This window comes from Arachis ipaensis, chromosome B7 (genome assembly GCF_059453495.1).
Source record: "Arachis ipaensis isolate K30076 ecotype BB chromosome B7, ASM5945349v1, whole genome shotgun sequence".
Classification (NCBI taxonomy): domain Eukaryota; kingdom Viridiplantae; phylum Streptophyta; class Magnoliopsida; order Fabales; family Fabaceae; genus Arachis; species Arachis ipaensis.
Window position 1 is genome coordinate 14,797,145 of NC_142442.1, and position 13,710 is coordinate 14,810,854.

At 35.2% G+C, this 13,710-nt stretch overlaps 1 protein-coding gene and 1 pseudogene across 4 annotated transcripts; both read right to left on the bottom strand.

Annotated features, from left to right (window-relative positions):
• Positions 1–919: 919 nt before the first annotated feature.
• On the bottom strand, positions 920–7,988 carry LOC107606761 (xanthine dehydrogenase 1-like; annotated as a pseudogene). Its single transcript, XR_015892150.1, has 12 exons — positions 6,704–7,988; positions 5,965–6,206; positions 5,238–5,556; positions 4,330–4,569; positions 3,815–4,099; positions 3,488–3,706; positions 3,061–3,221; positions 2,732–2,866; positions 2,303–2,409; positions 1,956–2,085; positions 1,598–1,768; positions 920–1,336 (listed from the first exon to the last, which is right to left on the bottom strand). The product of XR_015892150.1 is annotated as a xanthine dehydrogenase 1-like (transcript).
• LOC107608752 (DNA-directed RNA polymerases II and IV subunit 5A) lies at positions 7,859–12,202 on the bottom strand. 3 transcript variants are annotated; one of them, XM_088493303.1, is made up of 6 exons: positions 11,844–12,202; positions 10,782–11,004; positions 10,241–10,637; positions 9,105–9,218; positions 8,839–8,996; positions 7,859–7,994 (listed from the first exon to the last, which is right to left on the bottom strand). In XM_088493303.1, exons 3-5 carry the CDS (start codon positions 10,619–10,621, stop codon positions 8,871–8,873), a joined length of 621 nt encoding a protein of 206 aa, XP_088349429.1. In that variant the 5' UTR covers positions 10,622–10,637; positions 10,782–11,004; positions 11,844–12,202; the 3' UTR covers positions 7,859–7,994; positions 8,839–8,870. The 3 variants fall into 3 exon arrangements, with proteins under 3 accessions (XP_088349429.1, XP_016165963.1, XP_016165962.1); XM_016310477.3 differs by lacking the exon at positions 7,859–7,994 and having other exon boundaries at positions 8,659–8,996; positions 10,782–10,866; XM_016310476.3 differs by lacking the exon at positions 7,859–7,994 and having other exon boundaries at positions 8,659–8,996.
• Positions 12,203–13,710: the final 1,508 nt, after the last annotated feature.

Sequence of the window (13,710 nt, forward strand, 5' to 3'; positions counted from 1 at the left end):
ACCACCACCATATAACTATAAGTCTCCACCACTACCAGTCCATTCTCCACTTCCTCAAGTCTACTCACCACTCCCACCATATATTTACAATTCTCCACCACCTCCACCAATATCTACAAATCCCTACCTCCTCCAGTCCATTCACCTCCACTACTCCATCCACATGTTTATAAGTTTCCACCTCCTCATGTTCCCAATCATCCACCATACCTCTATAACTCGCCCCCACTTCCTCCAGAAGACTATTAAGCTTGCTTTTAATTATAAGCTATCTTAAGTTGCTTCAGTACTATTATGGCATGCATGTCTTGCGGTTCGAAACTATGAATTCGTTATTAACGGGTTATACAATCTACACTAAAGAAAATTGTCGTTAAATGTAACCTTCTTGTGTACGCTTTTGATTAACTAACAATGTTCAACTATTGTAATTCGCTCGTGTTAAATATCCATTTACTTATTTGCATGATATTCTTATATAATTCGTGAGGTAATACTTCGAAAAAAAAATATTTTATTTTACATTATGTTCTTTTGTCAAAGAACTATGACTTCAGTCTCGTTAATATATGAACCGTTGCAAATTTTGAAATATAAAGTTAACCTTTCTCCTCTCTCCAAACGATGACTCAATTTCCTTGTTTACAACAAAAAATTGTTAAATGGGACTTACTAGCTAACTTCCCATTTTTTTTCACTAAAAGTATTAAACCCGTAACATTAGCCTTTAATTATTGAATCAATATTAAACGCTAATTAAATCCGACGTAAACATACAAAATTTTTTATAGCCCTATATATTATTTATAAAGATTTGTAAAATACAGCATTCCCTAAATTAAGCAATATATGAGAGATTTATAATAAGCAATACATGAGAGTCCTTGATGTCATGCCACAATTGATGCATCATAATGTATGAAGTGATAGTTGAGACATACTTTGATTTGAGCACATGATTTAACTTTGAAGATCTCAGATGTGTGTATAATAAAGGGGAAGTGGCATTTATTTAATGTAACAAATTAAGCGTACATATACATTTCCTGCTCCATTCTTTGTATGTTGACATGCTGTGAATAAGAAAATGAACAAGCGAATAAGTGCAGTGTCAAACACGAAGTGTGGGATGAAAATCTGAGTTAATAAGTGAGGATGCAATGTCATCTAAACAAGCCATCCGAATTCTCTCAGGAGTTGCTGGATTATCAAGAGGAAACCAATCACTCCATCCCACTTCAAGTCGTGCAGCTCTGATCGCGTCCTTGATGGCGAAGAACACTGCCGATGCTAGGAAAAACGGAGGCTCGCCAACAGCTTTAGATGAGTGGATGGCCTTAACATTTGGATGGCACACAACAATGAACAACGTAAGTAACCATGGAGTTAACTTCAATTTTTTTGGCTACTCATGAAAATGTCTTCAATAATAGTTAAGATATTAACACTTATTATATTAAAGCATTTTAGACAAATATATCAAACCATTAGACATCTTCATGTGAGCAGTCATCTAACAGGCAGTTATTTAAAACTGGAAGGGGAGCTTTAGGGAAAAAAGAAGAACTAAATAACTTTTCAGGAATCAAGAACACACCTTTAGAAGTGAGACGTTGAATTTCAATGGAACATCATTGATAGAAGGAATTTTGTAAGCTCCAGGGCCACATGTGTAAAGGCAGCCAGGGGAAATCCATTTATGTGCTGCATCTCCCCATTTAAGTTCTAAAGCTAACCAGCCCAAACCTTGAATAAAAGCTCCTTCAGTCTGTGAAAATAAACAGGATGAACAATATATATATATAGCATGAAAAACATATCAAATAGGATTTTTCAAGAACATAGAAGAAAAGTCAGGAAGTTGCAAGTCTAAGGAATGTATATTTAGCAAACATTCTTCTTTATTATGAAAATTAAGAATAAAAATAATAAATCCAACTGCAGAAGATGAGTACCTGACCGACATCTATTGCAGGGTTTCGAGACAAAACAAGAACCATAATTCTGCTTGCCACTCTAGTGTGAAAATCTCCAGTCAAGGTGTCAATTTCCACCTCAGAAAATGCAGCCCCATAAGTGAAATACCTAAAGGGTGTGTGTGGTTCAAGTATTACTTTGTTACTCAGATTCCATTCTTATGGGAATCAAACATACCCAGGGGAAGATGAAAATGAAACGATGGTAATTTTGATTCCCTGGAATCAAACTTGCTTGGGAATAGTTTTTCAAACTTTGAACCAAACATGGGAATATGCTATTCCCATCTTAAAATTCTTAGGAATTATTTATAAACCACACACACCCAAAAGGTTTTCCTTTACCCATCTTCCAATCAAAGCCAATATCAGGTGTAATAAAAAATCCATGACCAGAAAGGTCTATTCTCTCTGCAAAGCACACAACAGCTAGCTGAAAACAATAAAAGCAAGAAAATGTTCAGAAGATATCTTTCAAGCACAAGCCACCTTGTAACCGTACAATAATTGTTGACAATACCTATACAGCATACATATTAAGAAGGATTTAAATATAGATGTTACTTTGTTTATTAGAAATTTTAAACAGTTTCAATAGGATCTTGTGAACTATTTATTTTGTTTATTAGAAATGTTAAACTTGCCATGCCAGCATTCACATAACATTTATGTTAAAGTAAAATTTCCATAAATGCTGTTAATCAATGTGCTTAGTCCTTTATTCTGAATGAATCATGCTGAAGCAAAATCTGTACCTCAGCAAATGAGTTGAAGTTGTTCCGTGAAGCAACAGGTTCCATGCGTGCCTTTATTTGCTCACATGCATCTAAAACCGCTGCTCCATACATATCAGAACTGGCAGAAGCTGCTGTTGGAGAAGAATTAGGAACCTGATTTTGTAGCAAGCATGAGTTGAATCAGAAACAATACTTCTAGACACAAGAAAGAATAATCCAAATGAACCAAGAAAAGAACCTCAGGATATTATATTCAACATGTTTATCAACAGAAAGGTTGCAAAAAAATCTACACAAGTTTGCCAGGATCTTTAGTTGGTATCCTCTGAAATTAGTTAACTTATTACCTTGTCAGTACTTGTATCTGATATGAAGACAGAACTTAGGGGGATGTTGAAGGCTGATGCAGCAATCTGAGCAACTTTTGTATGCAAACCTTGCCCCATTTCTACACCCCATTGGTAACTAAAACAGTTCCATCTGTATAGACATGAACCAGAGCACCTGCCTACAGTAATTAACAACATATTAATTTAATCATCATCACTAATTTGATAATGCAATGCTATCATAAATAACATAGGAATATAAAGGAAAATAATGGTTTTAAAGAAAATCATAAAGAACCACAAAATGCGATCAATTTGATTACTCCCCAGAATTCCTTCAACTTTAGTTGAGATCAATTCCCCCCCCCCCCCCCTCTCTCTCTTTCCTCTTCCCTCTCCTCTTCTTTGCAGCTTTTCTAGTACCATGATTGTAGATGGTAATTACCTGGTTCATAAGCTTTGTTGTAAAGGATATGCCAAACTTAGTTGGAACCATAGCAATGGCACGCTTCTTCCAGCAGTTATGACTATTGAATAAGTCAACTTGTTCACATGCCTTCACAAAGTCACAGGATAACTTGAGTTCATTCCACAGCTGATGTAGTGTGCAGTGCTCAAGTTGCTGGCCGTAATGTGAAATATATCCTTGCTGAAAATTAATTTGCTGGAAAGAAACTTATTTAGTAAAAATGACAGTAAAAATCCAACATCAAGTGAGGAAATGAGGAATGCACAAACCTATTAGAGAATAAACCAAAGTTTTATATCTTACCTTTATCTCTTCTGAGCTCATCTTGAGTTCATCAGCAATCCTATGAATCCAGTTTTCAGTGATGAGCATGCCTTGCGGACCACCAAATCCACGGAAAGCAGTGTGGCTAGGGAAATTAGTGAAGCAGACCTTTCCAGTTATCCTCATATTTGGAATATAATACACATTATCTGAATGAAACATAGCACGTTCAAGGATAGCAAGTGACGGATCCAGTGAATTTCCAGCATTGTTATAAATTTCGAGATCCAATGCAAGTACACTCCCTTCATTTGTAAATCTAACCTATATCAGATAATATCTCTATTTGATTATTCAACCACATTAAAAACAGAAGAACCAGTGATGTCTCTCAGAATTTAAGCCAGGTAGAAGCAATCAAAAGTACTTAATACAATAGTTCATAGTCATTTTCTGCCTAAAATACATCTTTAAGAAAAAATAAATTTTACAATAAAATCTTCACCTTCAAAGAACCACAGTTGTTTTACCAATGTATTTGATATTAGCAATACCTTGTACTTCCCAAGAAAACTATGGCGTTGCCCAGTTATCATCATGTCAACATCTCGATCAAGTGTGAGCTTCACAGGCCAATTTAACAGATATGCTGGAAGTGAAGCTGCAGCAGCAATAAAGGCTGACCTTGTCTCCTTCCCCCCAAATCCACCACCAATTCTCTTTGTTTTGCAGACTATCTTTGACATGGGGAGACCAAGAACATGAGAAACATATTTCTGGTGCTTCTGCGGGGCCTGCAATAACTGACCAAACCAGAAAATTTATGTAAATGTGGCAAAGATAATACATAACTACAACAAGTACTTATATAGTTATACTTAAGTTTAAATTTTCCTTTAGTGTGGGATCACTTAATTAATAATGGGGAAAAGTTTATACATAAGAATATAGATGTAAAAAGATTAAATTAAACTCTTTAGAGGGGCAAATGGACCCCCCAAACCTCCTAACCTGGATCCGTCCCAAGCAATAACACTGATATTTTCACAACTCAGTTACTTATTTCAAAGTTCAAGCTATACATTACAGGCCACACAAGCCCACACCATTCACCATACCTAGTTGAAGCTTGTTCCAATGATAATTTGATAATAACAAAAACTTCATCGTAAAAGTCTTGGCTAAACACAACAGAAAGAGTAGAAGACCAAAAAGTGAAGAAAACACCACCTCCCACAATCATTTTTGTAACAGAAGAACCACAAATAGATTATCAACCATTTTCCATCCTTTTTTCCTTCCAGTGTTTGAGTCTCTTATCATCAATTGTCCAATCATATATTGCCTAATGTTTCCATAAAGAATTTGATATATCAAAAACATGCTAAATATTTCAGACAAATTGAGACTTCAAAAAGATAAACATTACAAACTTTAGGCTCGGTTAAAAGAAATGTAAGACCTGAGTAGATGATATCATATGAACTTCATTTCCACCATCCAATGTCCACACCAAACTGCTATGTGGCTCAAGATAGAAGAGTTCCTGACCTCCAATGTGAACTTCCCCTTCAATTATTCTGTCACACTGACCCGACTGAAAACATTAATCTACATCACCTTTAATCAAACACTTCTCTGCATTGGGATGAAAACTTCCAGCATTGATGGCCTCTTTTATTGACAGGATGGCCGGTAGATCTTCATACTTGACATTAACTTTTCTTGCTGCTGCCTTTGCATTTTCATGTGTATCAGCCACCACTACTCCAATAACCTGGAAAACTTATATCAATCCCACAGACTAATAATGGAAAAGGCTAACCCAAGACTAAATATTCCATAAGAATGCATCATCAACTCTATAAAGGGTCAGCCACCGACTTCAAGATCTGGTAAAACCTACACTTAAATTGAAAAGAAACCATCAACAGGTAGATGAATGAGCATCCTAGTATGATTGGGAAGGGGAAAGCGCAGAGAAGTGGTCAATTCATATCAATTTTAAGTGAGATTTTAAAGGAGATATTTGTTGTATGGCTAGACAGTAGGCTATGGTGTAGAAAATATTATAGACTAAGCACACCATAAGAAGGAAGTAGGAGAGTTCCTTTTCCTTTTACTCTTCAAGTTCAAATCATAATAAAATAGTCAAAAGTTAGATATTATTCAGTAGGCTATATATCTGACCCACACAGGTTACATATTCTGTGGCAAAAAGTTCCTCATCATAAACAACAGGCTCAATTTTATTATGAGCTAGTACATCTTTGGCCAGAAACAAGCCCACAAATCCATGTGAAGACATGGCCTCTGAACCATCATCAATTGAAAGTATCCGGGCATGGGGTTTTCTGCTCAAAACTAAGGCTGCATGGAATCCATTCGAAGGCAATTGTATGTCATCAGCATATTCTGCTTCTCCTGTAACCTGAGTATACAATATGTTAAACATGTAATCAAGCATTCTACCAATAAGTAGATAGTTTGCCTAAAGAGTAGAAATACACCAAACATAACAAAAGCGCTAAGAGAATACAAAGTGAGATTAGAAAGGAAAAGTAAAAATATTAAGGTACCAAAAGATACAAGCAATATGTTTAGGAAAGATTTGCATGATAAGAAAATTTTCTTTTAAACCCTAAAATAATGATCCCAGAAACTCAATATAGAATAAATATTCCACAAAAAGAATTATGTTATGACTTATTATGTGATGTTTTTATAGAGTGACTTTTTAGATACCACTACAATAGGTAAACAAGTACTTCATGAGATCATGTGTCTGAAAGTTAAATAGCTACAGGAACAGGAAGAAGGAATATGCAAGCATGCTTGACCAATCATAACACTTCACAACTGATATAAGGAAGAATGCATAATCCGTAAAAAATTGGCTTGTCATTTTACCATGTAAGTTCAACAAACCTGAGGTTTTGCAGATAGATGAACCTCAGGAGAACCCACAGATGTCCATGTTTCATGATTTCATAGTCTTGAGATCCTGTAATTGTTGGGTGGTGCACTGGGTGCACGGCAGACAGATGAGATGCCGGTATCGACTCTTTCACCCCATCCAGTTGATGAGACACCCACAGAAAAAATTTAAAAAGGAAACTTAGAGTCAAAGATTTCCGGAACTCAACCATTCCACCAGGAGCATCATCCTTAAGTAATATATCATTTTGTAGGACTTTCAATGCATCTTGTAATAGATTTTGATCCCAGACCTTTCCAACGAGAAATCCCTTAGCTTTTTTAGCAGAAAGCGAACATGGAGCTACCCCACCATAAGCAATTGATGCATCAGCAACCACCCAGCTTTCGCTAGTTTCTTGCAGCTGAATGCACATACCTGCATTTACAATTGCAATATCATCATCCTTTCTATGAGACTGCTTAAATTCCTTCACATATTCGAATCTCTTATTCCATGGTAGGAATACTGACAGCAAGATTTCACCACTTGCCAAATCCACCTTACGATATCCCAGGAAGAAATTTTCAGCCAATGTTGTCCTGCTGTTTCCTTTGGAATCAATAATTAGAAACTTTGCTCCAACTGCCATCCAGAGAGGATTTAAGTCTGATATTAAACTCGCAGTACATATATTCCCACCAACTGATGCAGCATTTCTTATGTGTTCCAGCAAACCATTTCAGTTTGTCAATAAAGGCCCTACACGACGATGTTTCATGAGCATCTCACTCCGTTACAACCTTTCTTAAAACACTCAAGAGATCAGATAGGCTTACTGCAGCACCTATCACTAGCCCGTCATCCTTTACATTCAAAACATTTAGTTCTGGCCTATACCACATTAACCCACCAAATCCAGTCAAACTCAGAGGTCATTGTCCTTAACAGGAGTTCAGGTGGAAAAATAAGTTCCTTTTCTGTATATTTGGTCCCATCTACTTCATCATAGGAAATAGCTTTATATCTATTATCACTCACTACACATTTATCATTCACATTGTTTGAATTGCAAGAGCAGGGCTTTCCAGTTGAAGGGCAACTAGACTTAGCTTCTTCAGGGCTCACAGAAGAAATGCCAGTATATAACATATCGCTAGTTTTGGCAAAGACACGGAATGCATCAACTATTGGTCAGTAACCAGTGCACCGGCACAAATTTCCAGCAAGACATTCTTCGATTTGCTCTTTACTAGGCGGGCTTTGACTTTACCACAATAATACATACATGGACATAACAACCTGTACATGAATAAATAGTTTGGAATTAAAAATTAATAAATTATGCATATGTTCTAAATCAATTGTTGTTACATGGCTATCTTAAATAAGTGTATTTTTACCAATTTAGGAATATAAATAATGCAATTGAAAAATCAAAAACGAAATTGATGCACTTCGAATCTGAAGACCACTTTGAGGTTTGACACATTTTTTGGGGGTATAAAATCAATTTTATTTTTTCGTAGATAAATTTATCAACATTGTAAATTATTGTGGATAAAAATAATAATTTACTCCCAAAACAAATTAATATTATGTTTCCTAAGAATTTAAAAAATACATGACAAAAAATAGTATTGACACCTGTCAACCATTCTTATCCTGGTCTAGTAACTTTAATCATTTACAGGTATAGACCAGATTATGCGCAATAACCTAAGTGATAATTGTTTGAGTCATGAAAATCCTAATTTTTTTTACCTAACAGCCAAGTTATAATGACAAGATCAAGTTAAAATGACAAACATAATGAATTGAAAGAAAATATTTTAATTAAAAAAAGTTAATAGTAGATCCTATTCTGATGCCATTTTATGCGGAATCCGAGTGACCATATTTTCCGATATTCAGAATAATCCACCGAGAGCGCACAACCAAAAGAATTCGTGCAGTTAAAGACAGGTTTTGCGGAACATTGGAAACTAACCACCGCAGTATAGAATGTCTTAGTTTGACTACTAAGGTTCAACAATAACTTCTAAGTGATAGCAAAAAGAGTACACCCAAAAGAAAAACACGGTTCTTTATCCTTGTCCATGCTTCAAGCTCTCATAAATATCTATCGATAGAGGGCATATCGTACCATAAATATAGTCAGGACGTTTTAGGAAATTCTTATACAACAAATCGGTAGGTAACATATCTGCCTGCAGTCTCACTTGGCCGGATTATCTTAACAACTTGTCCACGCTTCAATCCATAATATCTTGCAACAGGATCAGTAACTTGAATCCTAGGAAGCTGAGGAAAACCCCATCATAAATATTAGGGTTGAAGTAACATGTTAATATGTTGCAAGATTTGTAGTACAATTCTAGAATTAAATATATAAGTCAAAATTAAACATACTTGAGTTTCTTTCACAGTATATCTCTCAATCAAAGTTTTCTTCTCTGCATCAGTAAGTACTTGATGCTCAGGGACAAGAACATGTTCTTTTATGTTGATCAGCAATTCTGCTTCCTGCATCAATAGGTTTCTTACAAGTTGTAATTGACAAAGAGAAGCAACCATATTTCTAGCAGCAAAACTAATATAATACAAAAGGAAATGAAAAAAAAGAAAATCTTAACCATTGAAAGGATAACCTAAAGAAATAATTAATACACTATTTCCTTTGCACATATATCTCTTGGTGAAAATTTCCAATCACAAAAAAAAAAAAGGTAAAAGAATACGGGTAAATGTGAAGCTTAAGCAGCTCCCACCATTATGAACTGTATTAATTATCTCTAAGCTTGCAAGACTAAACACAAGGACAATAGTCTCTGACTCCCTATAAAATCCTGTTGTTTATTAATGAGTAGTATGTTCTAAATTCAACACCAAAACTAACAAATTTTATTTTTATAAATAATGTTTGGATTAGTGATTTGAGGGGAAGTGGAATAGAGTCCAAGGGATTTAATTGGTTTTCATTGTTTGGTTTGACAAAATGAAATAGAGTGGAATGGTTAGTAATAAAATAACAGAGAAGATTCCATCCTACTCCATCAAACTTTCAATTCTGTTTTCTCAATTTGGGGTTAGTGATGGAACCATATTTTATAAAAAAAAAAAAAGAGAATGGAATGTTGGAAATTATTTTAATTAATATTGGGTTTCTATTGATTGTGGGTTATTTTGTTGCTAAAATTGGTTGAACGGATAGCTTCGATTCTTGAACCATCATGCATTATTAAACTTGGGCTCAATAGTCAATAGTGAATGCTAGGGTATAATAGTCCAATTGATGAAAACTAGGTCTTTGATGAAACTAAGTTACTATACATTTATCTTATAATCAAATCCCACTTCCACCCTCAATCTCTTCACATATGAATACCCTAAACCCTAACTCATTCCATTCCATTTCTTTAAGCTCACTACACTCTCCTAATACCTACAATCAATAGAAATTGAATCTACATAGATGTTTCAAGCTATTGTAGAAATTGAATATATGACTCAAGAGGTACATTATAAACATATAGGAAAAGACAGACCTGGAAAACCTCCAAGTGAAATTTTGCAGCAACTTCACTGATACAAGTGCGGGCAAATGGTGTTAAATTCTGTTGACAAACCAAGATAGCCCTGAAAACATTCTCGGAGTTCATTCGATTGGTGTAGGTCTTCAAGGTCTTGACACCAACCTTAGCGTCTTCGGGGAAGAAGACATAGATCTGGTCAGAAGAATTATCCTTCTTGGATTTGTTGATGACAAGGTCTTCCCTCTTCATGTTCTCGCCATATTTTCTTCTAAATTCTTCTCTACTCATCTTGATCTCGAAGTCCCCAACAAGGTAATCCCTATCCCTCAGCATCTGCATCACCGTCTTCCTAATTCTATACAGCCTGTTGATTTCCTCCTCCGATAGAACCATCCTTCTTCTTCTTTCTCTATTCACCAGAAACCAAACAAACAACAAAATATAGGGCATATTATAATGTGAACAAATGGCAGATTGATTCGGAAGACATGCACGTTTACGATATAAGAAAAACTTCGCACTTCAAAATTATGATTCTGAGAACAAAACTCACGATAAATAATAAAGGGTTGAAAAGGTTGGAAGAAAGGCGATCCTCGAAGAGATGTTCTTCACACAGAGTAGCCGCTGCCTGTCTTCTGCATTTGAAGGAAAGGATTTATAAAAGCGTATACACAGGCCAGGCCAGACCAGGTATATACATAGTTATCAAAACCAAACCGATAATTGACCCAATCGTGGTTCAACCGGTGGATCACGAATTCATCCGATTGACCCTGTCATAAGAAAATAAAAATACAAAATTATAAAAATAAAATTAAAATTAAAAGTTAAAATATATGCCTTCATAAACATAATAAAAATCAAGTATCAATTTTTAGACATAACTAATGATGCAAAAATTAATAATGAATTAGTCACTAATAATCTAATACAGAATACTTTCTCAATTTAAATAATCAAGAGAGAACAAAATTCATTTGATGATGCTTGTTCTTGAGATAGTGGTATTTCTGATGGCTTTTGTGAGGAAGATATTTTTGAAATTCTAGTCCAAAAAAAGAACAAACAGAAAAATTCATCTCAGCAACAATTTTCAACAAAAAATTCAACTCTAATGATTTTCTAACAACAAAAATTTTGTTAACTGATTATTTCAAAAAGACAAACAAATTCAAGATTCAACTATGATAATCAGTAACAAATTCAACTTTGATGATGTTTAGCAACAAAAAAATTTAACTAAATGATTATTCAGCAACACAGCAACAAATTCAAGGTTCAATCGCTAACAAATTAAACTCAGCCATGATTTTCAGCAACAAAAATATTTAGCTAATTAATTATTTGAGGAAGACAGCAACAAATTCAAGATCCAGTTACGACAATAAGTAACAAATTCATCGTGATTATTTTCAACAAAAGAAACTAGCTCGTTATATTTTCAGCTACAAATTTCAGTAACAAATTATTCAAGATAACAAATTCATGAGGATGATTTTTAGCAACAAAAAAATTAGTTCAGTGATATTTTCAGCAACAAAATCAAAGTGCATTGATGAATTACAGCAACAAAACAGAAAAAGAAAGAACATGAGAATTTGTTGGAACTCACCAAATCGGGTTTAGGGCTTCTGGTTCCAGGAAGGAAGCTGACAGCGGGGAGGAAGCTGACGGCAAGACTCGAAGCAAGAAGACAACAACCACGACCAGCCCGGGACCTGCAGCTTCTGCTGCCGGCGATGACGAGCGCAGGGAAGGCGCGCGAGCGCGATTGAGTGCGAGACAGTGATGACTCACACAGAGTGCGACGACCAGCTTCAGTGCGAGACCGAAGGCAGTGAGAGAGACCGGAGACGAGAGAGGGAGAGAGCTTGAGTGCGACTGTGGGAGATCCAAAGAACCACAGGGAGAGAGATGAGAGCGCTCGTGCTTTAGTGAGAGTGACCAGAGGAGGGAGACATCGAGGGGCTAGGGCAAAAGGGTTTTTGATGAATGGGAAACGACGTCGTTTCCAAAATAAAAAAAAAATTAAACAGGACCCAGTCCGAGTTTTGAAAACCGACCGGTCCACTTATTTTAATAAAAATCAAGCGGGTCGAACCGGTTTTGCCGAGTTCAATGCTCGACAGTTTGAAAGGTGGCTTGGCCCAACTAAGTAACTGAATTTTCAGTCGAACCGACAAGATTGAATCGAGTTTAATGACTATGAGTAAAAATATATTCGAACCCAATCCGATTTTTTTTTAAAAGTTAAGATTGAGACTCAAAATCAAAATCTTTAGATAAGGATGGAAAAATGATACTATTTGAGTTATAATTAGTTGACCAAACCGAATATTTTATCATATCCATTTTATTGAGTTAAAATATGATACATTAACTTATTTGTTTAATATTAAATACCTTGCTATAAATTATATTTATAAATTCCTTTTAATGAATTAAATTTATAATATATATTCTTGAGAATGTATGAAGTGCTTTTACCTTTACTTTTATTTTCTGAAGCAACTGAAGTCACTTGGAGTTAAATCCCGTTTTTGTACATTGCGACGTGAAGAGCTTCAATTTTATACTGATTTGTTGATAATATTAGTATCTACCATAGTACCATAGATTGAATTGAAAGTTTTTTTTTTTTCGGCATTGGATTGAATTGAAATTATACTAGTTTGCTTTTGGTGAATGAGCACTTCTACAGTTCTACTGCCCTTGTGTTTATTCCAAAATGTTTTCCTTAAACGTTTTTTAGCCTTCAAGCTTAAAATGATTACGAATGTTGAATGTACTCATAAATGAAGATTAAAAAAAAAAAAACATAAAGGGAAGAACCTGAGAATAAAGCCCAAATTATATAAATTGGTAAATAAACGACGCCTAGACCAATTGGTCCACATTATCCCACAGTAAGACCATAAGTCCAAAAATGTTCACAGTCATGAATTTCAGTCGAGACTAATTAGAGTTGTGGTATAAAAGCTAGCACTGTGTTTAAGCTTTGTGAGCTCTTAGAATTTATCACATGGAGGGGCCTTACTCCATGGCCAAATTTGATGCCAAACAAGTATGAAGGGCCACTGCTTTGGCTCTTTTTGACAATGTAGTTTGCCTGCACAACGACCTATAAAGTGGATGTGACATGTACAATTTGTCAAATTCAATTATCAATTAGATTGCTTGATCCTGATGTACCTCATTGTGCTCCCTAGTGGGGCATAAACAAGTTTTCTTTACCATGACATTTTATCTCTTACTCAACTACGATTTTTCTTTCAATTTACAAATATCTTCACCTCACGCAACAAGCAGCCTATATTTCCTATAGGAAAGCTCCTTTATTTTGGATTAAAACCAATTTCCGACAACCACCTTAGTAGTTCAATACTACTAGCTACTGTGTGGCCTCTCGATAAAATTCAATTTTAGCAACCCCGTCTTGTATAAAACTTTGGAGGTCAAGCCTAATTTTATGAAATTTA